This window comes from Mirounga angustirostris, unplaced genomic scaffold, assembly GCF_029215605.1.
Source record: "Mirounga angustirostris isolate CCGP_5_RB_7025 unplaced genomic scaffold, mMirAng1.0.hap1 SCAF_13, whole genome shotgun sequence".
Lineage (NCBI taxonomy): Eukaryota > Metazoa > Chordata > Mammalia > Carnivora > Phocidae > Mirounga > Mirounga angustirostris.
Genome location: NW_026991721.1, coordinates 91,592,077 through 91,609,534, shown reverse-complemented (window position 1 = coordinate 91,609,534; position 17,458 = coordinate 91,592,077). Strand labels below are relative to the sequence as shown.

Below are 17,458 nucleotides of genomic sequence, written 5' to 3'. Positions count from 1 at the left end.
GCACATCACACTTAGCTGATGCCAGTCTATTGGGCTGCAGCTTCCTGGGCCCCACCCCAGATCTGCTGAATCACAGTCTGTGACAAGTCGGGCCCAGACGTGTATTTTCTAAAGCTCCCCTGGTGGTTCTGAGAGGCACGAGGGCTGACATGTCACTTTTAGAGGGTAGGAGGCTTCTGAAACCTTTGTGTGCAAGGAGGGATGAGTCTATGTACAGACACAAAGGGGGTACTTCAGAGAGTGGACAGAGTCCTAAAATTATTAAAAATCATAGCATTTACAAAACGGTTTGCCTCACAACCAGTCAGCTTTATTATATGGCTGAATATAAAAAGTTCTTTCCCAAGATGAATTTCGAAGACTACAACTGTGTTAACACTTAATATTCCTGAACAGATGAGGTTAACAGGTACGAACCAAGACTGTGCTGAGCAGACTCAAATGAACGGCCACCACTGTTATAAAGAAGCAAGAAATCTAAAATTTAAATGCTCTCCCTTGAACACTCCTCAGTGAGGCAGAGGAGATATTCATTGGATTTGCCTCACAGCCGTACTTACATGGCAAATGTTTATTAGATAAAGCCTTTTGGAGGCCTCGCTAATCGAAATAATTTAAACATGGCCTAATTTGCTGCCCCCTGTCAGTGAGACCTCTCGGGGGCTTCTGTAGTTAGTGTTACACCCAGAAGTGAGAGGTCTTGGCCCACAGCTCTATACATCTGATGAGAATGGCCTCCTCTGCAATAATCCTGTATTTAATCATCTCGTGGGAGGTATTATTAAGATGGGGAGAGCAGGGGGCTGGGGGGGGTAAGGAAGAAGGTGGAATAGGGGGAGAATGGCCATAAGCCTTCCTTGATCATTAGGCAAAGTGGCTGAGATAGTAAGAATCCTCCCTCCAACTTATCAGTTCGGATGGAAATCACCATGGAAAAGATTAAAGGCAACAGGAATTGTGGGTTTTTTTTTTTCTTTTGAGCCAGAAAAGTAGCTGGAAACAATGGTACAAAATTGATAACTCGTTATTCTTTAACATGCCTTGGCACCAAGCATGCCTGCCTGTGGCATCCTAAAATCAGGGCCCCATCCCTGCCTGGAGAGACGAACGCATCTATTCCAAGTACAGAAATCCATCCACCCCTGATTTAGTAACTGCAAGACTTCAGTATAAAACAAGATGTTTCTCTCCAGAAATGGGGTGTGCACCATTGAGCCCAATGGTGACATGTTGATGAATTCTGGCCAAACCAGTTACCGTCTTCCTTATCTTCTCCTGCAGTTCTTACTCGATCTTAAACACATCATCTTCTAACCCACTCTCATTTGGTGATGGTGTATTGGAGAGGCGGCAGTATGAGGACCAGGGCCTGGGGGAGACGGCGCCCCTGACTATCATCTGCCAGCCCACGCAGGTAACACTGACCCTAAGTGGGAGGGCTTGCCCTTGCTGCCCCAAAGGGTCCCCAATCTCTCAGGGAGAAAGGGCACGAAATTATAAAAGATACACAGAAATGTCAGGCTAGGAAGAGTCACGTGGATGGAACAGACAGCGTCTACCGCATCCAGGTCTAGTCTGGTAGAGAAGGTGGCTCTGCAAACATATTATCTGTAAAGTCATAAGAGTTCTATCTATTTCAGAGGCCACTGTGACATTAAAGAAAGTAAGAAGGCTCTTAGCCCAGTGCCTGGCCCATGGTGAGTGCTCACGTATGTCTGAGGGCTCAATATATGCCAGGAACGTTGCAGAATGGAGGAGTGGGGGTGGGGATCATTCTGAACAATAGAGACAAAGGCAAGTTGAGGATCAAGAGACTAGATCACATTGGCTGGAGCCCAGGCTTGAATTAGGAAGAGTAGCAGAAGAAACGGGAAAGATCATGGCACTATCCCACATATTAACCCTGTCAGGGCAACTAACTGGCAGCAAATGTAAAGTGCTGGCCACACTAGGGAAACTAGGAATAGCCGACGATCAACAAGGAACATAGAAACATCTATAAGGATCCACCCAGCAGTTATAGAACCTGAAGTCATTTGGACATGCCTTTGACTAGACTTGCCTATTTCATCACTCCAAGGGAGCACCTGTCCTCCCTGAACCATTTCTGGGAACACCAGCACACATGTAGTGAGACAACAGAGCCAAAGTTGTGACCAGAGAAGCCCAAGCTGGGGGAGACTATCCAGCCATATGGCCTCACCACCATATGTTAGAGGTGAGGCAGACACTTTTGTGAGAAAAGTCCTCGCTCCCTGAAGTTGTGGATCAAGTATCCCTTTGGGGGAGGACTGGATGGCCAGCCCGACCTACTGGCTAGCTCTCCCTCGGAGCTGTCACTCAAGTGGTCTTCACGTTTTAGCAGCGGCCAAATGCTACTCCTATAAACGACCCCAGGACAACACTGGTGTGCGCCAGTCTTTGCAACCCTTTGATTTGATAAAACACCTTCAATTCATCTCATCTGAGCCTCAAAACAACTTGTGAGGTCTATAGGAGGAGTCTTAGTGCCCCCATCGTACAGAGAGGCCAACGTAAATCCCAGGTGGTTCCGGGACCCGTCCCAGTCCTACGCTGGCCGAACTTGTTCTAGAGCTCAGCTCTGCTCCTGGCTCCGGGATGTGTTCACTTTCTTCCGTGCTTCCCCCGCTAATAGTCTTTCTCTCTCTACAGCCTCTGAGAGTCAAGAGCCAGCCCGGCCCTCAAAAGAGATGTCTCTTTGTGTGTCGGCATGCTGAGAGGATGGATGTTGTGTTTGGAAAGTACTGGCTGTCCCAGTGCTTTGATGCCAAAGGTGAGTGGTTGGTTGACCTGCTTAACATTGGCATACCTGTCATGGCCTCTAGGGGGCAGAGTCAAGCTACATTTGTCTAGATGGGGTCCTTTAGGGTTGTTCCGCGTCCTGTAGGAAATGCCTCTAATCTGTTACAACGTAAGTCCTTCCTGATGGTCTTGAGTGTTAGGGAAGAGGTTAAGTGTTCTTGTCCCCATTCTATAAACTGGGACACCAGGGGCCAAAGAAGGCAAACGTCTTGCCCATGGTCATTTGGCAGAGGCAGAGACAGGTGTCCTGATTCTGTGGCCAGAATTCCCTCCATTACGTCACACTGCCTTATGTTGGTTCCCTTTTCATTTGAGTGGCGCGCCTAAGAGTGAGAGGCTTGCGTATCATACAGTCCTCCTGCTCTAGAGTGTGTGGTTGTTACTGCCACTTAAAACGATCTCTTGTCACTTTCGTCAACAGAATGCAGGAGCAAATGCCAAGACTCTACCAGAGGAAAAGTGTGCGCTTCAGTGTTTTCTAGAAAGTTCAGTTCCATTTCTTTGGCCCAAAAGGAATGGAAATGGGGGGCTGTGAGGATCAGCAACAGAAGTCCTAAGGAAAACAGAAAGTCATCCTTTGTCTGACTTTTTTTTTTTTTTTTCAGGCCGCTACGTACGCACCAACCTGAACATGCCTCATAGCTTACCTCAGCGGAGTGGTGGTTTCCGGGATTATGAAAAAGATGCTCCGATCACCGTGTTTGGATGTCTGCAAGCAAGACTGGTGGGTGAGTGTCCTGGAGTGATTGCACAGCCTTTCCTGGCTACTTCTTCCAAAGACTGGTTCCAGTGGGCATGCCAGGACTCTTTCTACGGTTTACTACAACTTTCCTACAAGTAATTTATTTCCCCAATTCAAAAGGGGATTTATTATGCAACCATGAAGTTCAGAACACTGTGCTTGGCACTGGGCTGGTTCACCAAAGTGAATGAGGTGTGATCCCTTGAGGGCTGTATGACCCAGTGATGGAGTAAGGTCAGCTTCTAGCGTAGGGGTGCAGAGGAGAGAAACCTGGAGTGGCTGGGTGTAGAGAGGCCGACTGGATCCTTTGAAGATGGTCAGCTCTTTGCAGTTCTATTCCATACCTGCCAGGCAGAGACAGCAGCCTTGTCCGGTTCAATCATGTCACACATTCACTGATCACTTACTTTGTGCAGGGTCCTATGCTAGGTGTTGGGGATCCAAGCGAAAGCCCCCACCCTTAGGGAAACAAACTTTTAAGTGGATAAATATCATACATCCTGAGTATGCTCAAGAATAAAACTGTGTACAGAGAATTAGGAGAGCATAATAAAACACACAGAAGAGGGGAGAAGTCACCTGGGCAGAGAAGGAGCAGGAGGGTAGGAAGTGTATGCCTGGTGGGGAGAACAACATAAAGTCATAGGCGTGAGAAATAACATCGAAAGTACTTAGAAAAAAAGCCCTCTTTTTCTAGAACATGGCTTGTGAGTCACACGTGATACGGCTGGTTAACTGGATAAAGACGAGTTCACAGAAGACCTTGCCCCTCCATATTAAGGTGTTTAGACTTTATCCAGTAGAAAAAAGAAGTGTGTTCCACGAGGAAAGTGTTAAAGTATCGGGTGTTGGGATTTACCTCTGTTATCTAAGAATATGACAGGCTGAGATCTTGTTTAGTGCAAGATAAAAGTAAAACAAGATCTCATTGGCACAGTAAACTATCTCATTTATATCACAAGTGTGAAATCAGAGCATTCTCGTGTTTCTGGATCTCTCCTAGATGGATATTTTCCTGCCTGTTAGCGCCACAGAGAAGGAAAGAAAAAGACGAGAGGGGGTCTTCCATATGGGCTCTTTCATGGAAACACTGATGAGGGGAAGCTAAAAATGCCAGCTCTCTGTGAGCCCCCACTGACAAGGGGGTTTGCAGGGTCTGCCTGCTGCCCGCTCCCACAATGAGCTCCAGCAAACCAATTCTTTTTTGCCTTCCTTTGCAGGGGAAGCCTTATTGGAGAGCAACACCATTATTGACCACGTCTATTGCTCCCCATCCCTGCGCTGCGTTCAGACTGCATACAACATCTTGAAAGGTTAGACTGGATAAAGGTCAATGAGTCCATCCTTCTGCCTCTTAGCCCTACACCTAGGTTATCCTAGACTTGTGGGACATTAGCCAATGGATAGCTTCAAATGTGGAATTCTTAGCCATGATTCTTTTGGAAGATGTCTCTGCAAGCGTCCCTAAATCATACTCTGGCGGCATTAAATGACATGAAAGGAGGTATACACATCATTTTTCGCTTGAAAATGTAAAGCCCTCTCGGATGAATGGTAGGCTTGTGAAATATCGTTGTCTGGCAATAATTTGGAGCTTACAGAGTGTGATCCTTTTTTTGCAGTGAAACAGTGAAATCATTTCCTCCCACTCTGCTCTGTTTTTGCTTCTTGTTTACAGTAGCAATGGTGCTCCTAAGTATCTACAAATCTTAATCATCCCTCTTTCTGCAGTTAATTGGATGGCTTTGAAAGGACCATTGCTATAAAGATACTCAACTTTCACCCTAAAATCAGGGGAAGCTTGAGTTACAGGGATCTGCATTCTCATTTCACTGGAAGGAAAACTAGTAGAAACAGAGTGGAACTATTCACTTATACCAAACAAATGAATGAGCCAGAAATAGCCAAGCCAATGAAGAATGGACACTACCTTTGAGGCTTCTATTCCTTAAGTAAACCAGAATGCATTTATATATTAAAATACTTTATATATTAAAAAACTGGGCTAACGGCAACATAAAGAAAGTTAAACAGGGACAAGTCCTACTCTGAGGGTAATTATTCTTTGAGAAAACACAGGACTTGGAAATACTCAAAACTGGATTTTCTGGTAGAGAAAATGAATAATTTACATGATATTCAAATACAGTATAAGCTATTGTAGAGCAGTGGATGCTAAGAGAATTTCTGAGGTTTCTTAGCAAGGCCATCTTGGGACTTCCCTTAGAAAAAGCCATTCTAGTAGTCACAGAAGTATATACATGATATGGGTAATGACTTGTGTTCCTTTCCTTAAGTCAGAGACCACGTAAAGCCAGCACATATCCTGTTGGTGGGGCCAGTGTATCAAACTCATATGTTTGTCACACATGGAAATTAAAAACCCCTTGACCAAACCCACATGCTTCCACCTTGTTTTAGCTTTATGTGGCAACTGGTAGAAAAGAGAATAGATTTACCAGAATTTGTATGGCAATTCCTTCATCTTCATTTTATTTCACGTCTAAGGTTTACAACAAGAAAACCACTTGAAGATCCGTGTAGAGCCTGGCTTATTTGAGTGGACGAAATGGGTTGCTGGGAACACATTACCTGCATGGATACCTCCATCAGAGTTAGCTGCCGCCAACCTGAGTGTTGATACAACCTACAGGTAACCCTCTGAGCTGCTACCTCCCAGAGTCAGTGTGGATGTACTTTTCTATACCAGGTCAGGCCAACTATGGAGATGAAGGACCAGGCAGAGCCCATGGGCAGGTGTCCATAGTGGTGGGAGTCAAGTTACAATTTGAAAAACCACAACCGGAGAAAGCTAGCATCCCCTCGTACTTAGCACGAGTATGGACACACATTGGGCTTTCCTGACTTCATCAGATCTCTTTCAGTGAATGATAAAACCACTTTGCATTCCAGGATTGTGCACCAGCTAAGGATGATGCAGTTTCAGAAGCTTTTGGGGGGTTAAGGGAAATGACAGGGTCTTGCCTTGGACTGTCATTTTTCAAAGATTTTTAATTCTCATTATCTTCATTTATTATTGCCGTAACCCCAGAATAAAGGTGAGCCACTTTAGGAAAGCCTCTTGTACTCTCTTATATATGAAAGTCATTCACTTAGTGACCGCACATAACAATGATGGCAACAACAACTAAGCTCTATTGATCATTTTCTGCGTGTCAAGCACTGTGTAATCTAATCTGCTTTACCATCTCCCCATTCCTAGTTCTTTGCTTTTTCCATGAGACCAGACTGTGCTGGGAGTAAAAAAGAAGTGTTTAGAGATTGATCACAAATGAATAATCCACATGGAAGCAATTAATGTAACTATATTATTATTGGTGAACTCTCAAAACTGCCCTCGGGCGTTTGTAAAATGTCCCTCAGAAGGGATATTCATGCCCATTATAGAGGGGAATTAAGTTCATATTTCTTCAGGCAGAATTTGAAGCAAGTGACCAATATAAATAGCAGTTTCCTCCTTGTGATATCCTGTGACCTTTCATTTCAAATACCTACCCAAACCACAAATGAAGCAGTGTGAGCTTCTGGCATGGATAGGAGAAAATATCTTTTTTCCATATTCATTTTCCTCTTTTGTAAATAAAACTTCAGATGACCCCATAAATTAATGTGTGCTACTTACCTAAAGGAATTAGCATGCCTCAAAAATAAAATTAAACCAATCAATCAGATCCCCTACTAATAATTCAATCGAGCCTTGAACAACGTAGAGGGTGAGGGGTGCTGACCCCCACACAGTCAAATTCACATATAACTTTAGATTTCCCAAAAACTCAACTACTGGGCGCCTGGGTGGCTCAGTCGGTTAAGCGACTGCCTTCGGCTCAGGTCATGATCCTGGAGTCCCGGGATCGAGTCCCGCATCGGGCTCCCTGCTCGGCGGGGAGTCTGCTTCTCCCTCTGACCCTCCTCCCTCTCATGCTCTCTGTCTCTCATTCTCTCTCTCTCAAATAAATAAAATCTTAAAAAAAAAAAAACAAAAACAAACAAACAAAAAAAACTCAACTACTGATAGCCTACTGTTGACCAGAATTCTTACCGATAACATAGTCAATTAACACATATTTCGTAATCTAACCAAAGAGGCAAAGAATCTGTACTCAGAAAACTATAAAATACTCATGAAAGAAATTGAGGAAGACACAAAGAAATGGAAAAACCTTCCATGCTCATGGATTGGAAGAACAAATATTGTGAAGATGCCAATGCTACCTAGAGCAATCTACACATTCAATGCAATCCCCATCAAAATACCATCCACTTTTTTCAAAGAAATGGAACAAATAATCCTAAAATTTGTATGGAACAAGAAAAGACCTTGAATAGCCACAGGAATGTTGAAAAAGAAAAGCAAAGCTGGCGGCATCACAATTCCGGACTTCCAGCTCTATTACAAAGCTGTCATCATCAAGACAGTATGGTACTGGCACAAAAACAGGCACATAGATCAATGGAACAGAATAGAGAGCCCAGAAATGGACTCTCAACTCTATGGTCAACTAATCTTCAACAAAGCAGGAAATAAAGTCCAATGGAAAAAAGACAGTCTCTTCAACAAATGGTGTTGGGAAAATTGGACAGCCACATGCAGAAGAAGGAAATTGGACCATTTCCCTACACCACACACAGAAATAGACTCCAAATGGTTGAAAGACCTCAATGTGAGACAGGAGTCCATCAAAATCCTAAAGGAGAACACAGGCAGCAACCTCTTCGACCTCAGCCGCAGCAACTTCTTCCTAGAAACATCACCAAAGGCAAGGGAAGCAAGGGCAAAAATGAACTATTGGGACTTCATCAAGATAAAAAGCTTTCGCACAGCAAAAGAAACAGTCAACAAAACCAAAAGACAACCAACAGAATGGGAGAAGATATTTGCAAATGACATATCAGATAAAGGGCTAGTATCCAAAATCTATAAAGAACGTCTTAAACTCAACACCCAAAGAACAAAGAATCCAATCAAGAAATGGGCAGAAGACATGAACAGACATTTTTCCAAAGAAGACATCCAAACGGCCAACAGACACATGAAAAAGTGCTCAACATCACTCGGCATCAGGGAAATCCAGATCAAAACCTCAATGAGATATAACCTCACACCAGTCAGAATGGCTGAAATTAACAAGTCAGGAAATGACAGATGTTGGCGGGGATGCAGAGAAAGGGGAACCCTCCCACACTGTTAGTGGGAACGCAAGCTGGTGCAGCCACTCTGGAAGACCGTATGGAGGTTCCTCAAAAAGTTGAAAATAGAGCTACCATACGATCCAGCAATTGCACTACTGGGTATTTACCCCAAAGATACAAAAGTAGGGATCCGAAGGGGTACGTGTACCCCGATGTTTATAGCAGCAATGTCCACAATAGCCAAACTGTGGAAAGAGCCAAGATGTCCATTGACAGATGAATGGATAAAGAAGAGGTGGTATATATATACAATGGAATATTATGCAGCCATCAAAAAGAATGAAATCTTGCCATTTGCAACGACATGGATGGAACTGGAGGGTGTTATGCTGAGCGAAATCAGTCAATCAGAGAAAGACATGTATCATATGACCTCACTGATATGAGGAATTCTTAATCTCAGGAAACAAACTGAGGGTTGCTGGAGTGGTGGGGGGTGGGAGGGATGGGGTGACTGGGTGATGACACTGGGGAGGGTATGTGCTCTGGTTAGTGCTGTGAATTGTGCAAGACTGTTGAATCACAGATCTGTACCTCGGAAGCAAATAATACATTATAGTTTAAAAAAAAAAAAAAAAAGAAGATAGCAGGAGGGGAAGAATGAAGGGGGGGAAATCGGAGGGGGAGACAAATCATGAGAGACAATGGACTCTGAAAAACAAACTCAGGGTTCTAGAGGGGAGGGGGTGGGAGGATGGGTTAGCCTGGTGATGGGTACTGAAAAGGGCACGTTCTGCATGGAGCACTGGGTGTTATACGCAAACAATGAATCGTGGAACACTACATCAAAAACTAATGATGTAATGTGTGGTGATTAACATAACATAATAAAAAAACCCCACATACTTCGTATGTTTTATGTAGTCTATACTGTATTCTTACAATAAAGTAAGCTAAACAGAAAACATAAATTTATAGTACTGTACTGTATTTATAAAAAAGAAATCCACATGTAAGTGGACCCACACAGTTCAAACCCATGTTGCTCAAGGCTCAACTGAACTTCACATTTTGCCCTATCTACCCTATGGCAACTGTTTTTCCATCCTTGGTGGGAAATAGCAATAAATTATTGTCCCCATGCCAACAGCCCTCATCCCTCTGGGCTGGAAAGAGGGTGAGTTATTGCCAACACTGGTGAAATGACTTTCCTGACTCACCCCCAGCACCTCCCAGCCAACCTGGGCCAACCATGTCTTCAGTTTCCCCCTTAATTGCATCCTGCAGTTCTTCCCAAGTTCATTTACAAAGTTCTCCAGAATCATTCTGTCTGAGCCTTTCAGTGTACGCGCAGACACACACAGCAACAGAAGGACAAGCAGGAGGATGAACACCAGAACTTGGGGGCCAGAACATGGTCCTTATTCCAGATTTTTCTTTTCTTCTACAGAAAATCAAAATTCAATTCAACCTCTTTTCATACAAGGGGGAGAAAAGGATTAAGCCTCTAATTCTATAAATCGATTGTGAAAGTCAACATTAAAGCACATGAGAGGCACAGCTCCTAGAGTTAAAGTCCCTCTGAAGTTAATTATGCCAAGTGTGCCAAATTTTTGAAGCAAGTAGTGATGCCCAAATAACTGAATAAATGTGGTGGGCAGAGGGCAAGAACTGAGAGCATATTATACATCAAGCAAGCACCACTTAGAGAGTCCTGTCACCTTGGAAAAAGAACGAGTGAGGATGGAAGCAGGTTAAGGAAAACCAGCCTGGTGACTAATACCCAAGCGTCATCCACAGGCCCCAAGACCGAGCCTGGGGGCCGGGTGCAAAAAGCATTCCCAGTCTTAGGGAATTGGGCCAGAAGAATCGAGGCAGAAAAAAACAAAATATACACCATTTGGATAGGGCTTCAGAACAGGGCTCTAAATAGGGGTGCTAGGGGAATGGTATGCGGATGGGACATGAGTCTGGAGTGTTAGAAGGGCAATGAATCATACTTTATTGTGGGGCTCAAGGCAGAAGCCTGCACTATAGCCTAGGTCAAAGCGGGGTGGGGAGTAGAGTGTGTACTGGGGAGAATACTGTTCCAGGGATGCTACCTGAGCACCCAGTGCTCTGAGTTCCAGGTCTAGCTGGTGGTTGGAGGCCTGCCTGACTCTGAGTACAGTACATAGGTCCTACAGTTATGGCTAAAAACATGGTGCATGCTGCAGACAGGGGTGAGGAAGCTTGGACTCTGGCCTACCCCCATCAGAACTAGTTCAACCATGGAAGCCTTTCATAGGTTCCGCTTCAAGGCAAGGACTGCCAAAGGCAAGAACTGACCTGGAGAAACTGGATCCCAGCATCTACCTGCTCTTCACTTATACAAAGGTCAAACATTACAATGTGGTCCCACCATGGAAATGATTCCCTGAGCCATACAAGGTGGCCCTTTGTCACTGTGCAGGGCTCCTAGGAGACCAGGTGATGTAAGTGGTAATGGAACTGGATGAGAGGTGGGGATGGAAAAAAGAGTTTGGTCCAGAACAATGAGGTCCATCCCTAAAAGTGGTGATTCGTGTCTCCCTCTATCCCCCAGGGTGTTGTGAGACTCAGAAGGTTGTTTCCTAGGAGAAGTATGCTTGCTGAGGGAATGTGATTTCGATGAGCATGGGTTTCCTTCAAATGGAAGGGGATGGCACTGAGAATGCCATTCTTCTTCTCTGGACAGTAAACCTAAGGGCACAGAAGGGCAGCCTTGAGGGGGCACGCTGTCAAAGGCCATCCAAAATTCCTCTGGGTTTACAGGCAGTGATCTCAGACCCAGATTCAAATCTAGGGCCTAAGAGCTGCTGATGGTATAAGTGCAGGCAAGTCATCTCTAGCCTTTCTGAGCCTCGGTTTTGTCAACCACAAACAGGATTTGCAAAAGTGTTGCTAGGAGGGCTATGTTCAAAGCATACAAGTAGGACACTTCACGCAGAGCCTGACACATGGGAACCTCTCCGTAAATCTTTGTAGTAGCAGTAGCAGCAGTAATGTATTCTGATCAAGAGGCCATGTGAATTCACTTTGAGGACTCACAACCACCTCCATCCACCATCCACTAAACGCCAACAATGAACGACAAAATAAGACAGGAAATATGATATAGTTGTACTCGAAAACAAGATACACTTCTCATAGACTGGCAACTCTAAGTAACAGAGGAAGATGGGAGCAGGCAGAAGTGGCTGAGATTGAAGACACGCAGTGTCACCAAGATGGGAGAGCCCTGCACTGATCATCGATCAACCTCTCATGCACCTTTGTACACTGTGCATAATTATCATTTGCACCAATAGCCTGCTCACCCCAACCACATACTGAGAGCTCCTCAAGTGCAGAAACTGGGTTCTCTTCACCTCTATGTTCCCTGAGCTTTTCCTGTTTCCAGGTATATGGTCTGTGTTCAAAATAAGAAAGAAAAGGAAAAGACTGATGAAGATTTCATTATGTCACAAATCCAGCAGACCTAATACCTGCGTTGAGAATCTACCCTTATGGGGCGCCTGGGTGGCTCAGTTGGTTAAGCGACTGCCTTCGGCTCAGGTCATGATCCTGGAGTCCCAGGATTGAGTCCCGCATCAGGCTCCCTGCTCGGCAGGGAGTCTGCTTCTCCCTCTGACCCTCCCCCTCTCATGCTCTCTCTCTCATTCTCGCTCTCAAATAAATAAATGAAATCTAAAAAAAAGAAAATCTACCCTTACAACTCTCCAAACTCATTTTACAAGGCCAGCATTATCCTGATACCAAAGCCAGATAAGTACTCTATAGGAAAGAGATAAGGACTCTATAAGAAAAGAGAACTACAGACCAACATTCCTAATAAATATAGATGTAAAAATTCTCAACAAAATATTAGCGAACCAAATTCAACAGCACATTAAAAGAATCATACACTGTGATCAAATGGGATTTATCCCTTGGATGCCAGGATGGTTCAACATACAAAAATCAATATATGATATACTGCATTTGTAGAACAAAAGCTAAAAATCATATGAATATGCTCAACTTATGAAGAAAAATCATTTGACAGAATACCCCATCCATTAATAATAAAAATGCTCAACAAATTGGTAGGGAAGGAATATACCACAACATAATAAAGGCCATGTATGACAAGCCCACAGCTAACATCAAACTCATGGTGAAAGACTGAAAGCTTTTCCTCTAAGATCAGGAACAAGGCCCACTTTTACCACTCATGTTCAACAAAGTACTGAGAGGCCTATCCAGAGCAGTCAGGCAAGAAAAAGAAATTAAAGGCACCCAAATTGGAAAGAAAGAAGTAAAATGTCTTTGTTTGTAGATCATATGATTTTATATAGAAAATCCTAAAGACTCCACCATCATACTGTGAGAACTACACGTTCAAGTCTCTCAAACTACTGAGTTTGTTTGTGGAACCACAAACTCAGTAAAGTTGCAGGATACAAAAATCAACATACAGAAATAATTTGTGTTTCTATGCACTAACAACACATCTGAAGGAGAAATAAAGCAATCCCATTTACAATAGCATCGAAAACAAAATACTTAGGAATAAAATCAATGAAAGAGGTGAAAGATCTGTACACTGAAATAGACAAGACTGCTGAAAGAAACTGAAGAAGATGCAAACAAATGGAAAGATATCCCATGTTCATGGATCAGAAGAATAATATTAAAATGTCCATACTACCCAAAGCCATCTATAGATTAAGTGCAATCCCTATCAAAATCCCTATGGTGTTTTCCACAGAAAGAGAAAAAACAATCCTAAAATTTGTATGGTACTACAGAAGATCTTAAATAGCCAAAGTAAACCCGACAAAGAACAACAAAGCTGGAAGCATCATACTTCCTGATTTCAAACTGTACTATAAATCTATGCTAATCAAAACAGTATGGTACTGGCATAAAAATAGACACAGACCAATGGAACAGAATTGACAGCCTAGAAATAAATCCTGAAATACGTGTTCAGCTAACATTTGACAAGGGAGCTGATAATACTCAGTGAGGTATGATAGTCTCTTCAATAATGGTGTTGGGAAAATTGGATAACAGCATGCAGATATACCAGTCACAAAAATTAACTCAAGATGAATTAAAGACTTGGGGTGCCTGGGTAGCTCAGTTGTTAGGCGTCTGCCTTCGGATCAGGTCCTGGGATCAAGCCCTGCATCAGGCTCCCCGCTCAGCGGGAAGCCTGCTTCATCCTCTCCCACTCCCCCTGCTTGTGTTCCCTCTCTCGCTGTCTCTCTCTCTCTGTCAAATAAATAAATTTTTTAAAAAATGAATTAAAAAAATGAATTAAAGACTTAAACATAGGAACTGAAAGCATATAAAGTGAGACTCCATCAAACTAAAGTTTTTGCAAAGCAAAAGAAACAATCCAAAAAATGAAAAAGCAACCTACAAAATAGGACAGCATATTTGCAAATCATATATCTGATAGGGGGGTTAATATCTAAAACATATGAAGAACTCCTACAACTCGATAGTTAAAAAAAAAAATCTGATTTAAAAACGGGCAGAAGAATTTAATAGATATTTTTCCAAAGACGACATACAAATGGCTAACAAGTACAAGAAAAGATGTCAATGTCACTAGTCATCAGGGAAATGCAATTTAAACCCACAATGAGATACCACCTCACACCTGTTGGAATGGCTGTCATCAAAAAGAGAAGAGCTATCCAGCGTTGGTGAGAATGTAAATTGGTGCAGCCACTACGGAAAACAATAGAGAGATTCCTTTAAAAATTAAAAATAGAACTACCATATGACCCAGCAATCCCACTTGTGGGTATATATTCAAAGGAAATGAATACAGGAGCTCGAAGAGATATCTGCACATGATATCACTCATGTGTGGAATCTAAAAAGCCAAACTCAGAGAGACAGCAGAAGGGTGATTTCCAGGGACTGGGGGATGGGGAAAATGGGGAGATGGTGGTCAAAGGACACAAACTTCAAGTTCTGGGGCTCTAATGCACAGGGTGGTGATTAGTTGATAATACAGTATTGTATACTTGAAAGTTGCCAAGAGAGTCGATCTTAAATGTTCTCACCACAAAAAGGAAACAGTGATCCTGTGACGTGATGGAGGTGTTAGCTTAACACTATGGTGGAAATCATCTTGTAAGAACAGGTGTACCTGATCAGCACTTTCACACCTTGAAATTAACAACGTTTTAAGTGGCAATTCTATCCCAATAAAACTGGAAAAAAAATTAAAAATAAACAAAACCTATTCTTACAGCTTATGGTGTATAAGGCTGGAGAAGAGGGGCTTGGGAGCTCTACAGAGATAAAGAGATCTAAGCTCTGCTTTGCTTCCTGTTAGCTGTGTGACCCAGTACTACCAGTCAGAAAATTAGTCAAACTGCTTATGAGTTAACCCGCAAGTGGTAGCTGTACTGAGTGTTTCACTTTTCCCGCGGTCACTCTGACACCTTGCATGCACAGCCTTTATTTCTGCACATTCTGTACATTTCGACCCCACTCCCATAGAGTGGAACTACTCTTCTCTATACCTCCATCCTTTATAGGGAAATGGGTAAACAGAAATATGGAAACTCTAGAAAGGTCTTGACATAGAAGTTTAGAATCCTATCTACTGGGGGGCGGAGCAAGATGGCGGAGGAGTAGGAGACCTGGATTTCATCTGGTCTCAGGAATTCAGCTGGATAGGGATCAAACCATTCTGAACACCTACAAACTTAACAGGAGATCGAAGAAAAGAATAGCAACAACTCTCTGAACAGAAAAGCGACCACTTTCTGGAAGGCAGGACGTGCGGAGAAGTGAATCCGCGGCGATATTCGGGAGGATAGACGGCGGGGGAGGGGCCTCCGTGGGCCGCTTCTGGCAAGTGATAGAGCCGCGGAGCACAAAATCGGAACTTTTAAAAGTCTGCTCCGCCGAGGGACGTCACTCTGGTGGCTCAGCGGGGGGTGGAACCCTCCGGGACAGTGTGGTCTCAGGACCCTCGGGGTCACAGAAAGACCGGGGGTGCCTGAGTGTGGCAGAGCTCCCAGGTAACGGAGCAGGGAAGCCGGCTGCAGAGGCAGAGCCCAGGCGCGGGCCCTCAGCTCGGGGTGGCCATAAACCGTGATCCGCGGCCCAGTCGGGCCCCTGCTCCTCCCGCAGGGACCCAACAAGCGGCAGATCCGGGGAGACTCACCTTCTTCCCCGGGAGGAGCCGCGCGGGAGTGCACCGCAGGCATCTGCTGGGTTTGGAGACTCCACCGGGGGTCGGGAGCCAGAGATAGAAACGCGCGGTCACAGGCCGGGTGAGCACGGAGTGCGGCCGGAGACCGGGGAGGCGGGAGTGACTGACGGCTTTTCTCTGGGGGCTCACTGAGGAGCGGGGCCCCGAGTTCTCGGCTCCTCCGGGGCGGAGATTGGGAGGCCGCCATTTTCACTCTCCGCCCCCAAAGCTGTACGGAAAGCTCGCAGGGAACAAAAGCCCCGGAGAGCAAACCCGAGCAGATTACTTAGCCGGGAGGGGGCAAGGGCGGGGCACTTCCGCCTCCGGCAGAGACATTTGGAAACCACGGCAACAGGCCCCTCCCCAGAAGGTCAGCGAGAACAGCCAGCCAAGACCAAGTTTACCGATCAATGAGAACGGCAGAACTCCAGCGCTAGGGGACTACTGCACATAGAATTCACGGCTTTTTTACCATGATTCTTTAGTCTTTTAAAGTTAATTTTTTTTAACTGTCTTTTTGTCTTTCTATTTCTTTTTGAATTTTTCTTTTTCCCTTTTTCAACCAACATCTTATCAATCCCTTTTTTTAAAAAAAAATTTTATTTTTCATTTTTAGAGTCATATTCTATCCCTTCATAGTAGTTACCCATATTTTTGGCTTATATATATAAGTTGTTCTCTCTTTAAAATTTTGAGATAGTTTCTTCTAACAGATTAAAATATACCCTAAATCTCTAGTATATGGTGTTTTCTATTCCCCTGCCTGATCACATTCTCTCCTTTTTTTTTTCTTTTTTTAAATCCTCTTCTTTCTTTTTTCAAACAACTTCTTATCAATTCCTTTTATAAATTTTTTTAAAATTTCCATCTTTACAGTCATATTCCATCCCTTCATATCAACCCTTATTTTTGTACATATATAAGTTTTTCTTTCTTTAAAATTTTGGGAGGCACTTTCTTCTAAAAGACCAAAATACACCCCAAATCTAGTGTGTGGCACTGATCTATATACCAGCCTGATCATATTTGATCACATTCTGGGGTTTTTTGTGTTGTTGCTGTTTTGTTTTGTTTTTGTTTTTATCTTTTTCTTTCTTTTTTTTTTTTTTTTTCTTTTTCGTTTTTCTCTCCGTTTCTTGTTCCACTGCTTCAGGTCTTTTCTGATTTGTTTAGAGTATATTTTCTGGGGACGTTGTTACTCTGCTAGCATTTTGTTCTCTCATTAACCTATTCTCCTCTACACAAAATGACAAGATGGAAAAAATCACCTCAACAAAAAGAACAAGAGGTAGTACCGACTGCCAGGGACCTAGTCAATACGGACATTAGTACGATGTCAGATCTTGAGTTCAGAATCATCACTTTAAAGATGCTAGCTGGGCTTGAAAAAAATATGGAAGTTATTAGAGAAACCCTTTCTGGAGAAGTAAAAGAACTAAAATCCAACCAAGTAGAAATCAAAAAGGCTATTAATGAGGTGCAATCAAAAATGGGGGCACTAACTGCTAGAATAA

At 43.6% G+C, this 17,458-nt stretch overlaps 1 protein-coding gene across 5 annotated transcripts in view; it reads left to right on the top strand.

Annotated features, from left to right (window-relative positions):
- UBASH3B (ubiquitin associated and SH3 domain containing B) overlaps window positions 1-17,458 on the top strand; it is a 149,101-nt gene that overhangs the window by 119,254 nt on the left and 12,389 nt on the right. For all 5 annotated transcript variants that reach the window (XM_064577314.1, XM_045894814.3, XM_045894816.3 and 2 more), the window contains 5 exons: window positions 1,282-1,414; window positions 2,674-2,794; window positions 3,429-3,551; window positions 4,786-4,878; window positions 6,074-6,218. In XM_064577314.1, coding sequence (XP_064433384.1) covers window positions 1,282-1,414; window positions 2,674-2,794; window positions 3,429-3,551; window positions 4,786-4,878; window positions 6,074-6,218 — 615 coding nt within the window. The remainder of the gene's footprint in view (window positions 1-1,281; window positions 1,415-2,673; window positions 2,795-3,428; window positions 3,552-4,785; window positions 4,879-6,073; window positions 6,219-17,458) is intronic.